This window comes from Hypanus sabinus, unplaced genomic scaffold (genome assembly GCF_030144855.1).
Source record: "Hypanus sabinus isolate sHypSab1 unplaced genomic scaffold, sHypSab1.hap1 scaffold_1898, whole genome shotgun sequence".
NCBI classification, from domain to species: Eukaryota; Metazoa; Chordata; class Chondrichthyes; order Myliobatiformes; family Dasyatidae; genus Hypanus; species Hypanus sabinus.
The window spans coordinates 26,053-51,708 of NW_026779990.1; the positions used below are offsets into that span (position 1 = coordinate 26,053).

Here is a 25,656-nt window from a genome sequence, read left to right on the forward strand (position 1 = left end):
TCTAGAGTCGCAGGAGACTCAATCTCTCCTCATAGTCTAACGCCCTCATCTCTGCAATTAACCTGGTGAATCTCCTGTGAAATGCCTTTAAAACCACTACCAGTAACTGTAACTGATCTCGGGAATAGGTGACGGGAAGGCATGGACGGAGCTTCACTATGTGTCTGACCCCAGGAGTGTGTGATTGGACGGAGCGGAGGGAACTTCACTTTGTGTCTGACCTCAGGAGTGTGTGTTGGGACAGTGAGGACGGATCTTCATTATGTGTCTGAACCCGGGTGTGTGTGACGGCACGATGTGGGGAGAACGTCACTCAATGACTAATAGCGGGTTCTGTGATGAGGGTTGTTCAGTCTGTACCTCTCCACGGGAGTGCTTGAAGCGTCAGTATGCAAGGAGCATAACTCTGCATCTGATTCTATGGATTTGAGGTGGGGGAGTGTGGAGGGAGGTTCACTGTATGTCTGAACTCGGTAATGTGTGATGGGATGCTGAGGAGTGTGTTTCCCACTGTGCCTGACTCCGGAATGATGGAATAAATGGCTTTGTTACCCAGTTAGGAGTTTGGCTGAGGGACTGGTCGTGTCGAAGAAAGAGGCATGATGCGGTAGGACTTAGACCGATTAGGAGAATGAGGAAAAGTGGCAAATGAAATACAACTTTGCAAAATTCATGGTCATGCTCTTTGGTTGTCGGCTATTGGTGCGGACTCTTTCATTAACGGGGTGAAAATCCAGGAATATGAGATGCAGAAGACCTTAATGTTTACACAAAACATTTTGAAGGTTAACTTGCTAGTTGAGTCGCTAGTGAGGAAGGCAAATGTCAGCATTTATTTCAAGAGGTATAAATTGCCAGAGCAAGTTTGTGATGGGGTGGCTTTATAAGGCTCCGGTGAGCTCTCAGCTTGACCGTTGTGAGCAGTGTTGGTACGTTCATCTTAGAAAAGGAAATGCTGGCGTTGGAGAACGTTCAGAGGAGGTTTACCAGGATATTTCCAGGAATGAAAGGGTTATCATGCGAATAACGTTTGATGGCTCTGGATCTGCACTCGCTGGAATGCAGAAGGATGAGGGGAGATCTGATTGAAACCTTTGGGATGTTGAAAGGCAGAGACAGATTATGTCTGGAAAGGATGGTTCACACGGTGGGAGAGTTAAGGGCAAGTGAGCACAGCCTCAGTTTGAACACAGGGATTCTCAGCCAAAACGTGGGGAACTTGTGGATATTTGTGCTACTTACAGCTGTGGAGGCCGGGTCGCTGGGTGCATTTAAGGTAGAGATTGATCAGTTGTTGATTGGACTCGGCATCAGAGGTTATGGGGAGAAAGCCGTGAAGTGGGTTTAAGGAGGTTTAAAAAAAGGAACAACTACAATTCAATGGCAGAGCAAACTCAATGTCCTAGTTCTGCTCCAATGTCTTATGGTCTTCTGGTCTAACACTGGAACTTAAATTAAGACCATCAGATATAGGAACAGTAGCTGGCCGTTTGTCAGCTGCGTTATTTCAACATGGCGGAAAAAAATTACTTCACTGCCCCAATCTCCTGTCTTCTCCGCGTATTTCTTCATGCCCTTAATAATCAAGAAATTATCAATCTCTGAATTCACTATACCCAATGGCGGCCTCCACAGCCGCCTGTGGCAACGACGACCAGAGATTCAGCACCTGCTGTTGCAATAAATCCCCCCACCCCCAATCTCCGTTCTGAAAGGAGGGCCCTGTATTCTGATGTGGACCCACTGGTCTCAGACTCTCCCACCATGGGGAACATTTTCTTCTCATCTGCACTGTCGAGGCTTTGAAACATACCATCAGCTTCGGCAAAACCCTCAACCCCACGCCCCTCCCCAGTCTTCAGAGTTTCAGCCGCCAAATATTCCTGATTTGATCTGCTTTTCAATACCGGAATCATTTTGTGAACTTCATTTCAAAAATGTCCAAAGCAATCACACCTGGCCGGTTTAGATAACGGACCCAGAATTGTCCCCAATCTTCCCTGAGGCCTCGGCAGTGCATTGTGAAGTCTCAACTTTGCATCCTTGATTTATATTCGAATCCTCTTCACATAAATGCTACATTGCACGTGGCCCCCTCGCCACCGACTCCAGCTCTAAACTAGCTTTGAGGGAATCAGCCCAAGTTCTCCCAATTACCTCTGCGCCGCAAATATCTTGTTTATTTTCAGCATTTAGGAAGTAGTTTATACTTCTTCTACCAAAGTGCATGGCCATATAGAAACCCATCCGCCACTTTTTTTGCCCATTCTCCCAATCCAACTGAACCATTCAGTAGCCTCTCTGCTTCCTCAACAAATCGACGATTTCACTGCCCATCCGCACTGTCTGAGGTTTCCGGACGAGGATGTCCAACTTCCAGTTAGAGGGAGGTACACGGGCCCATGATGAGGGGGAGCTTCACTCTGTCTCTGGATTTTCACTTCCCGGGTCAGTTGGCCTCGCGTAAATTTCCAAGATCAGCTTTCTAAACTCAGCAGCTGCCATTTATAACTCTTGAAGCCATTTGGATTATTTTTTAAAGTTACCTTTGTTTAGTTGTTGGTCGTTATCAGGTACAAGTTAAAAACAAAGTTATGGAAACAAGCTCCATCGATGAACCAGTCTGCCAGCCCACATCACCTGATCATCATCCAGACCATCCACGTACTAAATCTCCGGGTCATACCGAGTGAACCTTCCACCACACCGTCCCATTCACAAAATCCCGGCATCAGGCACAATGTGAAACTTCCTCCATAGTGTCCCATCAGAAACAGTGGTCAAAGAGTGAGCGAATCTTCCTGCACATCGTCCCATCTCAACATCCCGGGGGCATACACAGAGTGAATCTCCGTCTAGATTGCGTTGTCGCACAATCACGTGTTAAGACACAAAATGAAGCTCCCTCCAAGCCGTCCCACCACACACATCCGTGGTCAGATAGTGAGCACCGTCCCATCACACATTCCAGTGGTGAGACACAGAGAGAAGCACCCTCGGCTCGGTCCAATCAATCACTGCTTGGCTCAGACACTGTGCGAACCTCCCTACAGACGATCCAATGAATCTCTCCAGGTGTCCGTCACAGAGTGAATCACCACGGGATCAGGCGGAAAGTGAAGCTCCTTCCAAACCTTCCCACCACAAGCTGCCGGTGTCAGACACAGGTTCACGTTTCTTCCACACCTTTTCCTTACATACTCCATGGTCAGAGAGTGAGCGAAGCTTCCTGCAGACCGCCCAAGCAGTAAATCTCCGGATCGTGTCGAGTGAGCTTTCCTCCACACCGTCCAGTTCACACAAACCCGGGATCAGACACAATCTGAAACTCAATCCACACCGTCGCATAACACACACCGGGGGTAAGAAACAGAGAGATTCTCCCTCCACACCGTCCAATTCACACAAACCCAGGATCAGACACAATCTGAAACTCCATCCACACCGTCCAATTCACACAAACCCGGGATCAGACACAATCTGAAATTCCATCCACACCGTACAATTCAAACAAACCCGGGATCAGACACAATCTGAAACTCCATCCACACCGTCGCATAACATACACCGGGGGTAAGAAACAGAGAGATTCTCCCTCCACACCGTCCAATTCACACAAACCCAGGATCAGACACAATCTGAAACTCCATCCACACCGTCCAATTCACACAAACCCGGGATCAGACACAATCTGAAACTCCATCCACACCGTCCAATTCACACAAACCCGGGATCAGACACAATCCGAAACTCCATCCACACCGTCCAATTCACACAAACCCGGGATCAGACACAATCTGAAACTCCATCCACACCGTCCAATTCACACAAACCCGGGGTTAGACACTATCTGAAACTCCATCCACACCGTCCAATTCACACAAACCCGGGATCAGACACAATCTAAAACTCCATCCACACCGTCCAATTCACACAAACCCGGGATCAGACACAATCTGAAACTCCATCCACACCGTCCAATTCACACAAACCCGGGATCAGACACAATCTGAAACTCCATCCACACCGTCCAATTCACACAAACCCGGGATCAGACACAATCTGAAACTCCATCCACACCGTCGCATAATACACACCGGGGTTAGAAACAGAGAGATTCTCCCTCCACACCGTCCAATTCAAACAAACCCGGGATCAGACACAATCTGAAACTCCATCCACACCGTCCAATTCACACAAACCCGGGATCAGACACAATCTGAAACTCCTTCCACACCGTCCAATTCACACAAACCCGGGATCAGACACAATCTGAAACTCCATCCACACCGTCGCATAATACACACCGGGGTTAGAAACAGAGAGATTCTCCCTCCACACCGTCCAATTCACACAAACCCGGGGTTAGACACAATCTGAAACTCCATCCACACCGTCCGATTCACACAAACCCGGGATCAGACACAATCTGAAACTCCATCCACACCGTCCAATTCACACAAACCCGGGATCAGACACAATCTGAAACTCCATCCACACCGTCCAATTCACACAAACCCGGGATCAGACACAATCTGAAACTCCATCCACACCGTCCAATTCACACAAACCCGGGATCAGACACAATCTGAAACTCCATCCACACCGTCCAATTCACACAAACCCGGGATCAGACACAATCTGAAACTCCTTCCACACCGTCCAATTCACACAAACCCGGGATCAGACACAATCTGAAACTCCATCCACACCGTCGCATAATACACACCGGGGTTAGAAACAGAGAGATTCTCCCTCCACACCGTCCAATTCACACAAACCCGGGGTTAGACACAATCTGAAACTCCATCCACACCGTCCGATTCACACAAACCCGGGATCAGACACAATCTGAAACTCCATCCACACCGTCCAATTCACACAAACCCGGGATCAGACACAATCTGAAACTCCATCCACACCGTCCAATTCACACAAACCCGGGATCAGACACAATCTGAAACTCCATCCACACCGTCCAATTCACACAAACCCGGGGTTAGACACTATCTGAAACTCCATCCACACCGTCCAATTCACACAAACCCGGGATCAGACACAATCTGAAACTCCATCCACACCGTCGCATAACACACACCGGGGTTAGAAACAGAGAGATTCTCCCTCCACACCGTCCAATTCACACAAACCCGGGATCAGACACAATCTGAAACTCCATCCACACCGTCGCATAACACTCACCGGGGTTAGAAACAGAGAGATTCTCCCTCCACACCGTCCAATTCACACAAACCCGGGATCAGACACAATCTGAAACTCCATCCACACCGTCCAATTCACACAAACCCGGGATCAGACACAATCTGACACTCCATCCTCACCGTCGCATGACACACACCGGGGTTAGAAACAGAGAGATTCTCCCTCCACACCGTCCAATTCACACAAACCCGGGATCAGACACAATCTGAAACTCCATCCACACCGTCGCATAACACTCACCGGGGTTAGAAACAGAGAGATTCTCCCTCCACACCGTCCAATTCACACAAACCCGGGATCAGACACAATCTGAAACTCCATCCACACCGTCCAATTCACACAAACCCGGGATCAGACACAATCTGACACTCCATCCTCACCGTCGCATGACACACACCGGGGTTAGAAACAGAGAGATTCTCCCTCCACACCGTCCAATTCACACAAACCCGGGATCAGACACAGTCTGAAACTCCATCCACACCGTCGCATAACACACACCGGGGTTAGAAACTGAGAGATTCTCCCTCCACACCGTCCAATTCACACAAAGTCGGGATCAGACATAATCTGAAACTCCATCCACACCGTCCAATTCACACAAACCCGGGGTTAGACACTATCTGAAACTCCATCCACACCGTCCAATTCACACAAACCCGGGATCAGACACAATCTGAAACTCCATCCTCACCGTCGCATGACACACACCGGGGTTAGAAACAGAGAGATTCTCCCTCCACACCGTCCCATTCACACAAACCCGGGATCAGACACAGTCTGAAACTCCATCCACACCGTCGCATAACACTCACCGGGGTTAGAAACAGAGAGATTCTCCCTCCACACCGTCCAATTCACACAAACCCGGGATCAGACACAATCTGAAACTCCATCCACACCGTCGCATAACACTCACCGGGGCTAGAAACAGAGAGATTCTCCCTCCACACCGTCCAATTCACACAAACCCGTGATCAGACACAATCTGAAACTCCATCCACACCGTCCAATTCACACAAACCCGGGATCAGACACAATCTGACACTCCATCCTCACCGTCGCATGACACACACCGGGGTTAGAAACAGAGAGATTCTCCCTCCACACCGTCCAATTCACACAAACCCGGGATCAGACACAGTCTGAAACTCCATCCACACCGTCGCATAACACACACCGGGGTTAGAAACTGAGAGATTCTCCCTCCACACCGACCAATTCACACAAAGTCGGGATCAGACATAATCTGAAACTCCATCCACACCGTCCAATTCACACAAACCCGGGGTTAGACACTATCTGAAACTCCATCCACACCGTCCAATTCTCACAAACCCGGGATCAGACACAATCTGAAACTCCATCCTCACCGTCGCATGACACACACCGGGGTTAGAAACAGAGAGATTCTCCCTCCACACCGTCCCATTCACACAAACCCGGGATCAGACACAGTCTGAAACTCCATCCACACCGTCGGATACCACACACCGGGTTTAGAAACAGAGAGATTCTCCCTCCACAGCGTCCAATTCACTCAAATCCGGGATCAGACACAAGCTGAAACTCCATCCACACCGTACAATTCACACAAACCCGGGATCAGACACAATCTGAAACTCCTTCACACCGTCCCATCTCAAACGGATGTGGTCAGACACAGAGTGAATATCGTTCCATACTATCCCATCACACATTCTAGGCCTCAGAGTGAAACTCCTTCACACCGTCCCATCTCAAACTGATGTGGTCAGACACAGAGTGAATCTTCCTCCACACCGTCCCATCACATACTCCCGGGTCAGACACAGAGTGAATCTCCCTCCACATTCTCCCATCACACATATAACCATACAACAATTACAGCACGGAAAAAAGCCATCTCTTCCCTTCTCGTGCGGTCTGACTCTTACACTCACGTAGTCCCACTGACCCGCTCTCAGCCCATAAAACTCTATTCCTTTCCTGTCCATATACCTATCCAATTTTACTTTAACTGAAAATACCAAACTTGTATCCACCACTTCTGCCGGAAGCACGTTCCACACAGCTACCACTCTCTGAGTAAAGAAATCCCCCCTCGTGTTACCCTTAAAATGTTGACCACTAATTCTCATATCATGCCCTCTTGTTTGAATCTCCACTACCCCCAATGGAGAAAGCCTACCCACATCAAGTCGATCTATTTTACTCATTATTTTAAAAACGTCGATCAAACTCCCGTCAACCTTCTACGCTTCAAAGAATAAAGATCTAACTTGTTCAAACTTTCCCTGTAATTTAGGTGCTGAAACCCAGGTAACATTCTCGTAAATCTTCTCTGTACTCTCTCTATTTTTTTGATATCCTTCCTGTAATTCGATGACAAGACCTGTACCCAATACTCCAAAATCGGCCTTACCAATGCCTTGTATAATTTTAACATTACATCCCGACTTCTATACTCAATGTTCTGATTTATAAAAGCCAGTATGCCATAAGCTTTCTTCAACACCCTATCCGCATGAGATTCCACGTTCAGGGAACTATGCACCATCATTCCTAGATCACTCTGTACTACTGCATTCTTCAACGCCCTACCATTTACCAGGTACGTCGTATTTGGATTATTCCTACCAGAATGTAGCACCTCATTCTTTAACTCCAGATGGCATTACCAGGAGATAACTCCAGATAAATCCAGATGGCATTAAACTCCATCTTCCAACTTTCAACCCACTCTTCTAACTGACCTAAATCTCTCTGCAAGCTTTGAAAACCTACTTCCTTATCCACAAAGCCACCTACATTAGTATCATCTGCACACTTACTAATCCAATTTACAACCCCATCATCCGGATCAATAATGTGTATGACAAGCAACTTTGGACCCAATACAGATCTCCGAGGCACACCAATAATCACCGTCCTCCAACCTGACAAACAGCTATCCACCACTACTCTCTGGCATCTCCTTTCCAGTAACCATTGAATTCATTTTATACCTAACGATTGAACCTTCCTAAATCACCGTGCTTAACCTTGTCAAAGGCCTTACTGGTCCATATAGACAACATCCACTGCTATACCCTCGTCAACATTCCTCGTAACCTCTTCAAAAAATTTTCTTCAAACATGACCTTCCACGCACAAAAACACGCTGACTATTCCTAGTCAGGCCCTGTCTATCCAGATAATTATATATACCATCTCTAACAATACTTTCCATTAGATTACCCAACACTGACGTCAAACTGACAGGCCTATCATTGCTAGGTTTACTATTAGAACACGTTTTAAACAATGGAGCCTCATGAGCAATACGCCGATCGTCCGGAACCAACCCCGTTTCTTAGGACATTTGAAATATTTCCGTCAGAGACCCTATTTTTCCACACCAAGCTCCCTCCAAGTCCTATGATTATGCTGTCAGGACCCGGGAAAATATCTACTTTCATATTCCTTAAAACCGCCAGTACTTCCTCGTCTTTAATTGTCATAGTTTCGATAAAGTCCCAACGTTTTTTTTTTCCCTTACCTTACACAATTCAATATCCTTTTCCTTAGGACCCTTTTCCAGGGGTCAGACACAGAGACAAACTTGTCAACACTGTCCCCTCACAACCTTCTGGTTTCAGACAGCCGGAATCTAACTCCACACCATCCTATCACACTTTTCCGACTTCAGACATAAAATGAATCTCCCTCAACACCGTCCCATCACACATTCCCGGTGTCAGGCTCAGAGTGAATACCTCTTCAGACCGTCCCATCACACACTCCCGGGAGCAGGCACAGAGTGACGCTCTCTACACACTGTCCCAACACACACTACAGGGGTCTGACACAAAGTGTATCTCCCTCCACACCGTCCCATCGCACACTCCCTGGGTCAGAAACAGAGTAAATTACCATCCACACCGTCCCATTGCACACTCCCGGGGTCAGATACAGTGTGAATCTCCCTCCTCACCGTCCCATCACACACTCCAGGGGTCAGACACTGAGTGAATCTCACTCCACACCGTGGCGTCACACACTCCCGGGGTCAGAGACAGAGTGAATCTCCCTCCACACCGTCCCAGCTCATACTCCCGTGGTCAGGCACAGTGTGATTCTCCCTCAAGACCGTTCCATCAAACATTCCCGAGCACTGACTCAGAGACAGTTACCCTCCACATAGTCCCATCGCACACTCCCGGGGTCAGACAGAGAGTGAAACTCCCCCCACAGCATCCTATCACACACTCCCGGTGTCAGACACAGAGTAAATCTCCATCCACACCGTCCCATCGCACATTCTAGGTGTCAGACACAGAGTGAAGCTCCGGCCACACGGTCTCATCTCAAACACACACTTGGTCAGACAGTCGGTGAAGCTCTCTCGACACCGGCCCATCACAAACCCCTGGGGTCTGAAACAGAGTGAATCTCACTACACACCGTCCATTACACACTCTAGGAGACAGATACAGAGTGAATCTCGCTCCACACCTTCCCAACACTCACTCTCGGGGTCAGACACAGTGTGAATCTCCCTGCACACCGTTCCATCACACTCCTGGGGTCAGACACAGAGTGAATCTCCCTCCACACCGTCCCAGCTCATACTCCCGTGGTCAGGCACAGTGTGATTCTCCCTCAAGACCGTTCCATCAAACATTCCCGAGCACTGACTCAGAGACAGTTACCCTCCACATAGTCCCATCGCACACTCCCGGGGTCAGACAGAGAGTGAAACTCCCCCCACAGCATCCTATCACACACTCCCGGTGTCAGACACAGAGTAAATCTCCATCCACACCGTCCCATCGCACATTCTAGGTGTCAGACACAGAGTGAAGCTCCGGCCACACGGTCTCATCTCAAACACACACTTGGTCAGACAGTCGGTGAAGCTCTCTCGACACCGGCCCATCACAAACCCCTGGGGTCTGAAACAGAGTGAATCTCACTACACACCGTCCATTACACACTCTAGGAGACAGATACAGAGTGAATCTCGCTCCACACCTTCCCAACACTCACTCTCGGGGTCAGACACAGTGTGAATCTCCCTGCACACCGTTCCATCACACTCCTGGGGTCAGACACAGAGTGAATCTCCCTCCACACCGTCCCATCACACTCTCGGTGTCAGTCACAGAGTGAATCTCCTTCCACACTCTCCCAACACACATTCCCGGTGTTAGGCTCAGAGTGAATCCCCCTTCAGTCCGTCCCATCACACACTCCCGGGAGCAGGCACAGAGGGACGCTCTCTACACACTGTCCCAACACACACTAAACTAGAATGTTTGGGGGTGGGATCCGAACTATAGAGACTGGGAAAGAGGAGGTTAGCTCCCAAATAGAGAAAGCTTGTAGACAGTGCGAGAGGGCGGTTAGGCAGATGATAGAGTAGAGTAGGTAAGCCGAAAGCTTGAGGTGTGTCTATTTTAACGCAAGGGGTGTTTTGAAGAAAGCGGATGAGCTTAGAGCGTGGATCACTACTTAGAGATATGAAGTCGTGACATTTACAGAGAAATGGATAGTTCCGGGACAGGGATGGTTACTTCAATTGCCAGGTTTTAGATGCTTCAGAAAGGACAGAGAGGGAGGCATATGTGGCGGGGGCGTGGCACTGCCGATCGTTGATATTACCACAGCTGTAGGAAACGTGGACGCCATGGAGGGATTTTCTATGGAGTCTCTGTGGGTGGAGGTTCGGAAAAAGAAGGGAACAATAGTTTTACTTGGAGTTTTATAGGCCGCATTAATTAATAGTAACAGGAATATCGAGGATGCAGATAGGGGAACAGATCCTGGAAAGGTGCAATAATAATGGAGTTGTCGTGATGGGAGTTTTAAACTTCCCAAATATCAATTGGCATCTCCCTGGAGCAAGTGGTTTAAATGGGGCAGAGTTTGTTAGGTGTGTTCACAAAGATTTCCTCACAGAATATGTAGATATGCCTACAAAAAGAGAGGCTGTACTTGATTTGGTTATGGAAATTGTACCTGGTCCGGTGTCGATCTCCAGACATTTTGAGGGTAGTGATCATATTCTATCTCCTTTACAATATCATTGGAGAGAGATAGGAACTGACAATTTTGAAAAACGTTTAATTGGCTATCATGATCTCAGGCAGGACGTTGGAGGCTCAGGGATCTGTTCTGGGATTCTTACTCTAAGTAATCTTTTTTTATAAATGCCCCGGATAAGTATGTGGAAGGTTGGATTAGTAAATTTGCTCATGTCACTGAGGTTGCAGGTGTTGTGGATAGTGTGGTGGGTTGGCAGCGGTTGCAGCGGGGCATTAATAGGATGAAAAATTGGGCTTAGAAGCGGCAGATGTAGTTTAACCCAGATAAGTGCGAAGTGGCTCACTTTGGTAGGTCAAGTATGATGTCAGAATATGGTATTATTTTTCAGACTCTTGGCAGTGTGGAGGAACAGAGAGATCATCGAGTCAGACACTTAAAGCTGACCCACATGTCGACTTTGTGGTTAAGACTTGTTATGGTGTACTGGCTTTCACCAATCGTGAAATTGAATTTAGGAGCCGAGAGGTAATGTTACAGTTATTAGGACTCTGGTCAGACCCCACTTGGGGTACTGTGCTCAGTTCTGGACGCCTCACAACAAGAAGTGTGTGGAAGCCATAGAAAGGGAGCAGAGGAGATTTACAAGGATTTTGCCTGCATTGGGGAGCATGCCTGATGGGAATAGTTTGAGTGAGCTCGGTCTTTTCTTCTTGAAGCGAAGTAGAATGAGAGGTGACATAACAGAGATGTACAAACTAACGACATGCATTGATTCATTGGCTATTCAGATGCATTTTTTTTCCAAGGGCTGAAATGGTTGCCACAAGAGGGCACAGGTTTAAGATGCTGGAGAGTAAGTTCAGAGGTGAAGTCAGGGGTAATTTCCTTTACTTAGAGAGTGAGGAGTGCGTGGAATGGGCTGCCGGCAAGGTGGTGGATGCAGATAGGATAGGGGCTTTTAAGAGGTTTTTAGATAGGTACACGGAGCTGAGTAAAATAGAGGTCTATGGGTCAGCCTAGTAATTTCTGAGGTAGGTACATGTTCGGAATAACTTTGTGGGCTGAAGGGCCTGTATTGTGCTGTAGGGTTTCTATGTTTCCACTTAGCTCAACCTCAGTGGTTGGGAGAGTGTTGGAGTCTATTAATAAATTTGTGGTTGCGAGGCATTTGGTGCCGAATGCTAAAATTAGTCAAAGTCAGCTGGCTTCTGTCAGGGGAAATTATGCCGGCAAATCTGTTAGAGTTCTTTGAGGAAGTAACCAGCAAGGTGGTCAAAGGACAGACAGTGGTTGTCATTTACTGGAGTTCCAGAACGCATTTAGCAAAGTGCCATGGATGAGGTTGCTTAACAAGACATAATCCCTTGGTGTTACAGGAAAGACACAGGAATGGATAGGGGAATGGCTGACAGGCAGGAGGCCGCGAGTAGGATTAAAATGGGCCTTCTCCGGTTGGCTGCCAGTGACGAGTGGTTTTACTCAGGGGGACTGTGCTGGGACCGCTACTTCTCACATTGATTTTCAATGCTGAGTGGAACAGATGGCTTTGTGGCAGAGTTTGCAGATGAAACGGAAGTAGGCGTAGGGGTCAATTGCATTAACAAAATCACAGAACAAAGTTCCTATCTAAGAGACTATTAAAAGATACCATTGAATCCGGCTCGAACACCATCACCAGAAGTGCATTCTCGCTCTGTGGCAACCCACACTCGCTGTGTGAAAAACATTTATCTGACAACCCTTGTACCACCATCCAAGCACCTTAAAACTACAAAACATAGAACATTCAGCAGTACAGCACAGTACAGGCCCTTCGGCCCACAATGTTGTGCAGAACTTTAAACCCCGCTTCCCATGTAACCAACCAACTTAAATTCCTCCATATACCAGTCTAGTGATCTCTTAAATTTCACTAGTGCATCTGCCTCCACAACTGACTCAGGCAGTGGATTCCACCCACCAAGTACTCTCTTAAAAATATCTTCTTCTAATATCCAGCTTGAACTTCCCACCACTTACCTTAAAGGCATGACATCTTGTATTGAGCAGTGGTGCCCTAGGGGAGAGGCGTTGGCTGTCCACTCTATCTATTCCTCTTAATACCTTGTATACCTCTATCATGTCTCCTCTCATCCTCCTTCTCTCTGAAGAGCCCTAGCCCGCTTAATCTCTGTTCATAATCCATATTCTCTAAATCAGGCAGCATCGTGGTAAATCTCCGCTGTACCCTTTCCAGTACATCCACATCCTTCCTATAGTGAGGCGACCAGAACTGGACACAGTACTCCAAGTGTGGGCTAACCAGAGTTTTACGAGCTGCATCATTACCTCGCGACTCTTAAACTCGAAACCTCGAATTATGAAAGCTAACACCCCATAAACCTTCTTAGCTACGCTATCTACATGTAATAGGTAGACCTGTAAGGTAGGGTAGTTAAGAAACTATGACCTCACCCCTCAACAAACATGTACTTTTCATTGACAAACAACGTGAAACAACGGGTCGGTATGGAGGGTGATGCGATGGTGTGGAGTAAGCTTCATTCTGTGTCTGACCCCGGGAGTGTGTGCTGGGACGGTGTGGGGGGAGCTTCACTCTGTGTCTCAGCCCGGGAGTGTGTGATGGGACGGTGTGGAGGGAGCTTCCTTCTGTGTCTGACCCCGGGAGTGTGTGATGAGACGGTGTGGAGGGAGCTTCACTCTGTGTCTCACCCCGGGAGTGTGTGATGGGACGGTATGGACGGAGATTCCCTCAGTGTCTGACTCCGGGAGTATGTAATACTATGTTGTGGAGGAAGCTTTATTTTGTGTCTGACCCCGGGATTGTGTGAATGAGTGGTTTTGTGGGAGCTTCACTCTGTTGAAAGATTGGAGTGACTGAGCTTGAGAACACTGGAATTTGGAAGAATGAGAGGGGATCTGATTGAAACATATGAACTTATTAAGGGATTGGACACGCTAGATGCAGGAAACGTGTTCCCGATGTTGACGGAGTCTAGAAACAGAGGTTACAGTTTAGGAATTAGGGGTAGGCAATTTAGAACGGATTTCAGGAAAAAAAAAACGTTTCCACCCAGAGATCTGAGGAATGCTCTGCCTCAACAGGTAGTGGAAGCCAATTCTCTGAGCGCTTTCAAGAAAAAGTTAGATAGAGCACATGAAGTTGGCGGAGTCAATGGATATGGGGGAAAGGCAGGAAAGGGGGACTGATTGTGGATGATCAGCCATAAACACATTGAATGGTGGTGCTTGCTCGAAGGGCCGAATAGCCTACTTCACCTAATGTCTATTGTCTATTTTTTCTGACCCCTGGATAGTGTGTGATGGGACGGTGTGGAGGGAGATTCACTCTGTGTCTGACCCCGGGAGTGTGTGATGGGACAGTGTGGAGGGAGATTCACTCTGTGTTTGACCCCGGGACTGTGTGATGGGACAGAGTGGAGGGAGATTCATTCTGTGTCTGACCCCGGGAGTGTGTGATCGGACTGTGCGGACTGAGTTTCTCTCTGTGTCCGACCCCGGGAGAGTGTGATGGGACGGTGTGGAGGGTGATCCATTCTGTGTCTGACCCCGGGAGTATGTGATGGGACGGTGTGGAGGGAGATTCACTCTGTGTCTGACCCCGGGAGTGTGTGATGGGACGATGTGGAGGGAGATTCACTGAGTGTCTCATCCCGGGAGAATGTGTTCCGGTGGGGTGGAGAGCGGGAATTGAGGGAGGGTGTTGTGGGAGGAGAGACGAAACCATCGAAGGAGAGGGGTTGTCGGTTAATGCGAGATTTAGAGAAAAGAGGGCGCAGAAGACAGATGGCCGGCTGTTCAGGGCTAAATGCTGCATAATCTCTCCCCCATCCGTCATCGCTGGAAATGCGGATGGGAAGGGACCGAAGATGCAGGGAGCTTCCTGGTCGGGGTGCAAAGGGTTGGTGAAGTGGGACGTCTCTGGGTCACGGCGACGGGCGGCGTTGTTCGAGAGGAGAATCGGTGTGGAGACGATGTGTGAAAGAGCTGGGTAAGGTAACGGGGAAGGTGGGTCCGTATGAAGGGGAGCTAAGGGGATAGAATGGGAGAGAGGGAGAGAGAGAGAGAGAGAATGAAAGACAGAGAGAGCTATTGGGGGTGGGGAGAGAAGGAGAGCTGAGGGAGAGAGAGGGAGTGAGAATGCCACGGAATAAGGAAGGGAAGAGAGATGGCTCCACTGGGCTCTTTTCCCCTCTGTCCGAGGGGAGGAGGTTCATTCATCTCGGTGGATGTGCTAGTGTTTTGTCCTGGGTCCATGGTTTCTCGCGGACAGAGGGTTTGAGAACCTGGGGATGGTCAAGAGCTGTCAGAAACCAGGAGCCAACCGGGGGAGGGGGCAAATCTCCAGGACAATGGAGGCTCTTTATGAGTGACATAAATCACACCGACATTCCCTCATTCCTGCCCTTCTACTCTACTTCCCTCCTTCCTTTCATTTCCTCTCTCACCCTATCCGCTCCCTCTTTCCCTCCATCGTCTAAATACCTTCTCCCTCAACCCTCCCCTTCCTTCACTCATTTCCTCTCTATCTCGCTCTCTCTCCTCCATATATTCCCCTCCGCTCCTTCTCATTCCATCCAAACCTCTCTTCACCCCGTTCGCTCGCACTTTCTCGTTCTTCACGATCTCTCTCCAAATCTTCCCTCTCTATTCCCCCCTTTTCTCCCCGCTTCATTCCAAATCTGTATCGCACTGCTCCCTCTCTCCCCACAGTCCCTACTGCCTCCCTGTCACCCGCATCTCTCTCCGCTAACCACCTTTTTCCCCTCTCACCCCCTCTCCATCCCCTATTTCTACCCACTACTCTACCCCCCACTCTAATTTTGATTCTAACTTTCTGTGACGCCACAAGCCTCCCTCCTCCCCGCAATCCCCGTCTGTCTCGGTTCCTCTCTGTACCAGCTGCTCATCTGGTGTTTGTTGTTGTCGATCGGACCCGCGTGTCAACACGGGCTTCCTCTGACAACGGTCGCTTCCCCTTCTGAGCTCACAGACTCAGAGATTCTTTGACAGGATGGACGGCAGAGAGACTTACATGAATGTGAAGTTCACCAGAACGGACTCACAGTTTCCTTCCCCAGGTGAGTAGGGCAGAGAGACGGAGGGTGGGAGCTTCACTCTCTGTCTGACCCCGGGAGTATATGGTGGGACGGCGAGTATGGGGATTCACTTTTTTGTCTGACCCCGGGAGTGTGTGATGGGACGGTGTGGAGGGAGTTTCACTCTGTGTCTGACCCCGAGAGTGTGTGATGGGACGGTGTGGAAGGAGTTTCACTCTGTGTCTGTCCCCGGGAATGTGTGATGGGACGGTGTAAAAGGGGGTTAACTCTGTGTCATAACCCGGGAGTGTGTGATGCGATGGGTTGAAGAGAGATTCACTCTGTGTCAGACCCCCGGAGTGTGTAATGGGACGGTGTGGAGGGAGATTCATTCTCTGTCCGAGCACGGGAGTGTGTGATGGGACGGTGTGCAGGGAGATTTAATCTGTGTCCGACCCCGGGAGTATGCAATTGGACGGTGTGGAGGGAGTTTCACTCTGTCTTTGACCCCGGGAGTGTATGATGGGATGGTCTGGAGGGACATTCACTCCGTGTCTTACCCTGGGAGTGTGTGATGGGTCGGTATGCAGGGAGATTCACTCTGTGTCCAACCCCGGGAGTATGCGATGGGACGGTGTGGAGGGAGTTTCACTCTGTCTTTGACCACGGGAGTGTATGATGGGATGGTCTGGAGGGACATTCACTCCGTGTCTTACCCTGGGAGTGTGTGATGGGTCGGTATGCAGGGAGATTCACTCTGTGTCCGACCCCGGGAGTATGCGATGGGACGGATTGGAGGGAAATTCACACTGTGTCCGACTCTAACTGTTTTGTCCCCAGCTGAACCTGATGTAACGTACGCGGAACTTAATGTCAAGACCCTCTCGGCGGCCCAGGACCGTACAGGTGGAGGTCAGTTTCTTTGTTGGCTTGTCTGTGTTTAGCTGACGTGTTCAATCCTGTCGAACGATCTCAGAGCAAACGTACAGTTGACCTTGAAGATTGCCTGTTTGAGCATAAGACAGAGAGAACACGTTGGAGAGACGACGGGGGTGGGGGGGGTGAACTTTCGATGGACGGTGCGGAGGTTTCCGTGAGGAGTGAGCGTCCAGGGAGGGGCGCTATAGAGGGAGCGCCGTGTGCAGTGAGAAGGGTCGGCGAGGAGAGGTAGCATGGGATGTGCCAGGTGGAGGAAGGGCCGACAAGGAGCGAGCGTTATGGAATGGGGTGGGGAGGGGGTCGGAGATGAGTGAGCGCCGTGTCGGAGCGGTGAGGCGGGTCACAGTTGGAGAGACGGTGAGGAGGGAGCGCGGTATAAATCCTTAAACGCGCTCTCTCTTTCCTAAACCACACTCTCTGTTCCCTCTTTCCCCTTCTCTTCACTCCCTCACTTCCTCAAACCCTCTCTTCTCGTCTCTCTCCGTTTCCCCCCTGTCTTCCTCTGGCCCCTTGTCCTTACCCTGTCTCATTGCCCCCTGTCGTTCCCGTCTCTCCTCTATCACAGTCACCGTCTCTACCACCCACTCGCACTCTTTCTCTCTCTCTCTGAACTCTCTCATCTCTCCCCGTCCGCCACTATCGGTCTTCCAAACGGCTCTGTCGCTAAACTTGCCGCTCATTTCCCGTCGCGCCCTCTCCTCCTCTCCATCCACGTCTCTCCTCCTTTCCCCGACGTTCCCTTCCCTCGCTCTTCTCTCCCTCTGTCTCTCAAGTTCTCCTTTTCTCTCTTCCCCATCCTCTTCCACTTTTGTCCGTTTTCCCTTCTCAATCCCCCTCTCTTTCGCTCTCTCTCACACCTCTCCCAGTCCTCTCACTGTTCCCGACTCTCCTCCCCTTCTCTCTCACCATCTGTCTCCACTTCTCTCATCCCATTCTCTCTCCCCATGGTTTCTCTCGCATCTTCCCGCCCATTGCCCATATCTGTCCGTCGCTCTCTTCTGCCTCCCTATGTCTCTCCTATCTCTCCCTCCTCCCTCACGCTCTCGTTCGCTGTTTCACCCCTAATTCCCCTTACTTTCCACTCTCTCTATCTCTCCTCTCTCTCTCCTCGATACCCCGCTCCACTCCCTACCGCTCTCACTCTCTTCCTAATCTGCCTCTCCGACTCTCTCTCCCAGACGGTCTGAACTCCACCTACTCAGAGTTGAAATTTCGGAAAGAGGAACCCCGCATCGATGAGGCCGAAGATCCTCCCATTTCCTCGGGACCCGGCGGGCTGACAGCCACTGCACAAACAGGTCAGGGTTCACAGGAATTACGTTAAAATGAAGGCACGAAGGGCCGAATAGTCTACTTCTGCACCTATCGTCTATTATCTATTGTCCATAAGACCTCTTCGGCGCCCCGGGTCCGGACAGATCGAGGTCACTTTCATCTTTGTTAGTTTGTCCATGTTTAGGTGACGTGTCCAATCCTGTCGAGAGATTTCACGGCAAATGTACAGCTGACCCCAATGATCCCCTGTTTGAGAATAAAACGGAGGGAACGCGTGAGAGATGCGAAGAGGAGGGAACTCGCTTTGATTGTCGGTGCGGTGTGTTGCGACCTGGGAGGGTCGGATTAGAGGCCACAATTAAATCCCTTTCCCCTCTCACAGTAATAACGTCATTGTGGAGGGGTCACAAGACACAGTGCCTGTAGTCCTAGTTTCTCATGCATCTGTCTCGACCACTTCCTCTGTCATCTCGTTCCATAGACTGACCACAATCTGGGTAATAGAAGATTGCCACTCGGGCCTCAGTTAAATCCCTCCTGCTGTCTCGGTGAAGGGGTCAGCATAATCATAGACCCCCCACCCAATCCGGTCTCCATCCATTCGGGGAGAATTATACAAAAGCCCGTCCATCAGTCTCAAGGACTGCTTATGCCCCTTTTTATTGGTTTATCCTACGGCACCCTAGGACGATCGGATGGAATCCTGACCTCACGATCTACCTCGTCGTGGCCCCCTGCACCTGATCGTCTGCTTCTACTGTCCTCTCTCTGTAACTGTGACACTTTATTCGGCAGGACCTCTCCTCTTTGTGATGTATATAGAAACATTGAAACATAGAAAACATACAACACAATACAGGCTCTTCGAACCCATCATTGCACAGCAAGTGATTCAGAGAAAACACTATTCAATTCCCAGATCGGGACCATTACCTCTAGCCACTGAATGCAGGTGTTTCCACGATCCGCAGACGATTCCAGATTAAATTAAAACAAATACTGAATGTGAGAGGACTTCAGTGTAAATGTACCATGTTGCGTTTAGTCTTTCAAAAGAAAATATGTGTCCGAAGGTTGGAAATGACAGGGGGAAAAGGGAAAGAGCTGATCAAGAAGGGTATGCAATGATGTGGAGAGCGGAGAAGACTGGCCAAGAATTCAGTGGGGCGTAGATCAGTTACAGATACGGTTTGGAGACCTGGCAGATGGAGTTTAACACCGTCAAACCTAAAATGTTGGGCCTTGGTAGGTCAAATGAAACAAGTGACACACAATCAAAGCCAAGACCCGAAACATTGTTGGAACATAGAAACATAGAGAACCTACAGCACAATACAACCCTTCAGATTACAATGTTCCGAACATGTCTTTACTTTAGATAGGCAGAGGATCTTGCGATCTGTGTTCGGAGCTCCCTGATCATGGCTGCACAGTTGCATGAGATGGTTAAGAATGCCCATGGCATTTTAGGCCACACTTTGAGTACTGTGTCCAGTTCTGGTTGCCGCACTGTAGGAAGGGTGTGGAAGCATTGAAAAGGGTACAAAGGAGATTGACCAGGATAATGCCTGGCTTAGAGAGTGTGCAATATGATCAGAGATTAAAGGAGCTAGGGGTTTACTCTCTGGAGCGAAGGAAGATGAGAGGATGCAAGATAGAAGATACGATAAATTGACAAGAATAGATAGAGTGGACAGTCTGCGCCTCATCCCCTGGGGACCACTGCTCAATATAAGAGCACATGGTTTTAAGGTAAGGGGTGGGAATTTCAAGGTGGATATTAGAGGAAGGTTTTTTACTCAGAGATTGGCTGTTGCGTGGAATGCACTGCCTGAGTTAGAGGCAGATACACTAGTAAAATTTAAGACACTACTAGACAGGTATATAGAAACATTTAATGTGTCGGGTTACATGGGAGGAAGTGTTTAAGGTTCGGCACAGTTTTATGGGCCAAAGGGCCAGTACTGTGCTGTATTGTTCTATATTCTGTGTTCTTGCCTTGATTAATCGTAGGCATTGAGTACAAATGCCAGGGAGTTACATTGCATCGTTATAAGAAAATCACGAGTTAGGCTGATTCAGGCGCTTTGTATACAGTTCTGGTCACCCCATTATCGGAAGGATGTCAGGGCGTTGGACGGCCTCCGGAGAGGTTTAACAGGACTCTGCCGGGAATCGGTGGCATGTGTTACAACGAGAGGTCGGACACCTGGGCCGCTTCCCTGTAGCGAAGGCTGGGAATGAAGGATTTCCAGTGGGGTCAAGGCTGATTTCACACACAAGCTGAATGTTCTCTCTACAGGTTTGCAGAAACAGGAGCCGAAACAGAACATCGAAAATAGACCGGACCGTAGGATCTGCCAACTCTGCCTAGTTACGTTCGCCCTCGTCGCGATAGTGGCCGGACTCTCGATCTATGGTGAGTGGAACGGGCTGCGAGTCAGACCTTAAATAAAGAGAGTGGAATGAAACGTTAGCGCAAAAGTCTCACTCTGACACTAACATGCCCCTCACCCTGACGTCGAAAAGCCCCTCACAGTGACAGCGACACGTTCCTCACCGTGACACAGACGTTACCCTCAACATAGCATAGATAATACCGTTACCATTATTATGACACCTCACACCGTGCACGACAGGACACTCACCGTGACACTGACACAGCCTTCACCGTGAGAGTTACACACCCTTCTCCGTGACATCGACAGTTCCCTCTCCGTGATATCAACACACCTGTCACCGTGACATCGACAATCCCAACACCGTGACACCGTCCACCCCACACCATTACACCAACACTCCCCTAACCGTGACACTTACACATGATGTTCCTCTTGCAGGGACACCAACAAGCCACTCACCGTGACACCGTCAGGTCCTACACCGGGAATCGTCACTGCCCTCACAATGCCCTGGACAGTCCCACTGACAGTGACACGGACACTCCCTCTCACCGTGACACCGACGTTCCCCTCTCCGTGACATTTTCACTCCCCAAACAGAAACACTCTGTTCACCGTGGCACCCGCACTTCTCTCACTGTGACACCGACAAACCACTCTCCGTGACAGCTACACAACATCACTGTTACATGGACACTCCCAACATCGGGACGTTGACAGTCTCCATATTGTGACACTGATACTCCCCTCACTGTGACACAGACCCATGCAAACAGGCATATCACTGTGATACCCACACACTCCTCACTATTACACAGACTCGCACCTCAGTGCGACACCGACACTCCCCACACCGTGACGTCGACACTCCTCAGACCTCGTCACAGACAGTGTTCTCACTGTGACAGAGACACTCCCCGTATCTGACACCGACTCACCTCACACAGTGTCACTGACACATACTTTACTATCACTCTCAGTATCACAGACTCTTCATTTTCTGATAACCTCCGAGCGAAACTACCAGAGACTTTGGGAACAACATCACGAGATGAACCGGACCCAGCTCCAATATCAACAGCAAGTCTACAAGTTGAACTCAACCCTTAAATCCAGGACATCCGAGAACACCCGCCTGGATCTCTCCCAGAGAAACTGTCAGAAGAATCGTTCCGCCCTCAGCAACAACCTCACTATCCTCGAAAACAACATTACTACCCTCAACTCGGATCTCTCGGAGCTGAATCGAAAGCACAGCGAGCTCTGTCATCAGTTCAATCAGCTCGAAATGAAGTACAGAAACATCAACGAAAACAAAGCTCAGATTTGCCAATACCTTACCAGGAGAAGAGGTGAGACGACATCCCCCGTTTCAACAGCTCCACATAACAGTGGGTGAGAGATGAGGAGGGAGGAGGTACAGAGTTTCACTCCATCACATAATCCGGGAATGTGTGACGGGACGGTGTGGAGGGAGCGACATGTAGTGTCTGATCCCGGGAGTGTGTGATGGGACGATGTGGAGGGAGATTCACTCTGTGTCTGACCCCCGCATTGTGTGATGGGAAGGTGTGGAGAGAGATTCACTCTGTCTCTTATCCCGGAGTGTGTGATGGGACGGTGTGGAGGGAGATTCGCTCTGTGTGACACCCCGGGAGTGCGTGATTAGACGGTGTGGAGGGAGCTTCACACTGTGTCCGTCCCCGGGATTGTGTGATTGGACGTTATGGAGGGAATTTAACTTTTTATGATCCCTGTTGATGCAACGGGATTTCTGGAGGGAGTTTCAGAGTTTCTTGTTCTTGAGTTGCAGAGATAAAATGTCCCCATAACTGGATCAAAAAAGAGGACCGGTGTTATTTCATATCCGAGATTTTAAAATCCTATAACGGAGCGATGGGACATTGTTCAGAACACGATTCGAGGCTCCTCGAAATAGATTCAGACGAGGAAAAGGTATGTATTACCTTGAGACGAGACATTAATAATCAAGACACACAGTGTAACCCCCTCCGCATTGTCCCACCACACACTCCTGATTTGAGAGACAGTGTGAAGATCTTTCCACAACGTCTCATCACACACTCCCGGGGTGAAACACAGAGTGAAGCCGCCTCCACCTGTGCCATTACACAGTCCCAGGGCTTGTCACCGTGAAAATCCCTCAACATCGTCCCATCACACACTTCTGGATTCAGACATAGCGTGATAATCACTGCACACCGTCCCATCACACACTCCTGGGGTCAGACACAGAGTGAAGCTCCCTCCAGCCGCCCCATCACACACTCCCGGGATCAGACACAGAGTTAATCTCCTTCCACAGATTCCCATCACACACACCCGTGGTCAGACACAGAGTGAATCTCCTTCCACACTGTCCCATCACACACACCCGGGGTCAGACACAGAGTGAATCTCCCTCCACACCGTCCCATCACACACTCCTGGGGTCAGACACAGAGTGAATTTCCCTCCAGCCTTCCCATCACACATTCCTGGGGTCAGACACAGAGTGAAGCCGCCTCCACCTGTGCCATTACACAGTCCCAGGGCTTGTCACCGTGAAAATCCCTCAACATCGTCCCATCACACACTTCTGGATTCAGACATAGCGTGATAATCACTGCACACCGTCCCATCACACACTCCTGGGGTCAGACACAGAGTGAAGCTCCCTCCAGCCGCCCCATCACACACTCCCGGGATCAGACACAGAGTTAATCTCCTTCCACAGATTCCCATCACACACACCCGGGGTCAGACACAGAGTGAATCTCCTTCCACACTGTCCCATCACACACACCCGGGGTCAGACACAGAGTGAATCTCCCTCCACACCGTCCCATCACACACTCCTGGGGTCAGACACAGAGTGAATTTCCCTCCAGCCTTCCCATCACACATTCCTGGGGTCAGACACAGAGTGAATTTCACCACACTCCCGAGCTCAGACACTGTTTGATTCCCTCTTTGTACCGCCTCTTCAAATGGATATGCATTGAGAGAGTCTGGTTCTAATCATTAACTGAAGTGATTTAATTTCACAGAAGTTTGTTTCCAGCGCTGTCTATCGATACGTAACATACTGGATTGGAAAATGCGCAGACAGGTGAGGTTTGGTCTGTTGCTGTTCTCTGGTGTCGGAGTGGTTCAGTGGGATTCGTTTGGAGGCTGAAACGAGTTCGTGAGGAAAGAGTCAGGCAGTGGGATTAGTTTGAGTTCTGACTCAGGTCTGTGGGGAGAGAGTGAGTCAGTGAGATCAGTCTGCAGAAAGACAGGGAAGTGGGGAGAGTGAGACAGTGGGATTAGTTTGTTGTCTGACTCAGGGTTGACGGTAGAGGGTCGTGCTCTGGGCTTAATTTGGGAGCTGATTCGGGATTGTAGGGGAGAGCGGTGTAATGGGATTCGTATGGCGATGGACCCGGGGCTGTGAGGTTAGCGCGATGTCATAGGATAAGTTTAGAGGCTGACATGGGGCTGTGGGAAGAGCGCAGGTTAGTGGGATTAGTTTGGCGACGGTCTCCGGTTGTGTGCTGGATCTGTTTTGTCTCTGTTGAAATTATCTAAACCTCTTTGATAGGAATGTGGCCTCTGATCTTCTGTACGAGTTGAATTATGGATCGCCCACCTGCCGTAAGTGCGAATCGGACGGATGGAGTTACATTTCCAGTTACAGTTGCAAACGTAATTACAGATTCATCTGTGAGAAGTCGGCACCTTTTTACCCGGATATTCCTGAAGAGATCCGAGGTCTCTGTCAACAACCCGTGGGGCCGACTTCAATCAAATGACTTCACCCCACTTCTCCGCATTCAATCAACCTCACCCTATCTCCCCCAACCATTCATTCTCACCCACACTCTCTTCAGCTCCTTCGTACTCCAGTCTCCTTCTCTACTCGCATCCCCATTCTCCCCTACTCTCCCTCTCCCCACCTAGACCAGTCTTCTCCCCACCCTGCCCCGAACTACCCTGCTCCCTCCATTTACTCCTCCTTCCTACTCACTCCTCTTCTCACTCTGCCCTTCTTCTCACCAACTCATTCCGCTTCTCCACATCTCTCTCTCTCTCTCTCTCTCTCTCTCTCTCTCTCTCTCTCTCTCTCTCTCTCTCTCTCTCTCACCCCATTCCCTGCCTCTCTCCTCACCGTTTTCACCCACTCTCATCTCAATTCTGTGCATATGAGCTTTCGATACCCCAACCCAGGGGGAAAAAAAACTGTGCACATTCACCCTATCTGTGCCTCCCCTGGCTTTATACCTACGCTCCAAAGAACAAAGTCCCATCCTGCTTGCCTTCCCACCATAACTCAGACCCTCGAGAACCGGAAACATCCTCGTAAATCTCCCTCTACACTCTTTCCAGCTCAGTGGCATCTTTCCTACAGCAGGGAGACCAGATCTGAACACCGCCCTCCAAGCGCAGCCTCACCGACCTTTTCTGCAACTACAACGTGACTTCAGTGCGGTGCAATGATGTAAAATTAACGTAAATCTGGGAAGTTAATAAATATTGCAAAAAAGGTGTTTACCGGGGGAGTGTTTAAGTTTTTAGGGAGCGTTGTCAAACTGACGGCGGAGGGGAAGTAACTGCTTGTAAATTGTTGAGTTTCCGGCTCCTGTACCCCCTCCCCGATGGTACCGATGAGCCCAGGGCATTTCCCGGCGGGAGGTATTCCTCGCTGATGGATGCGGTCTTTCCGAGGCATTCCTGCTTGAACATATCCTCGATGGAGAGGAGGTTTG

The 25,656-nt window shown here is 49.5% G+C and overlaps 1 protein-coding gene across 2 annotated transcripts in view; it reads left to right on the forward strand.

Annotated features, from left to right (window-relative positions):
- LOC132387466 (low affinity immunoglobulin epsilon Fc receptor-like) overlaps positions 1-25,407 on the forward strand; it is a 36,849-nt gene extending 11,442 nt beyond the window's left edge. The window contains exons 4-11 of one of the 2 annotated variants that reach the window (XM_059959833.1): positions 16,240-16,334; positions 17,133-17,204; positions 18,410-18,529; positions 20,809-20,925; positions 21,889-22,260; positions 22,722-22,864; positions 23,959-24,020; positions 24,492-25,407. In XM_059959833.1, coding sequence (XP_059815816.1) covers positions 16,240-16,334; positions 17,133-17,204; positions 18,410-18,529; positions 20,809-20,925; positions 21,889-22,260; positions 22,722-22,864; positions 23,959-24,020; positions 24,492-24,702 — 1,192 coding nt within the window. In that variant the 3' untranslated portion in view covers positions 24,703-25,407. The remainder of the gene's footprint in view (positions 1-16,239; positions 16,335-17,132; positions 17,205-18,409; positions 18,530-20,808; positions 20,926-21,888; positions 22,261-22,721; positions 22,865-23,958; positions 24,021-24,491) is intronic. The other variant, XM_059959834.1, reaches the window with a different exon arrangement.
- Positions 25,408-25,656: the final 249 nt, after the last annotated feature.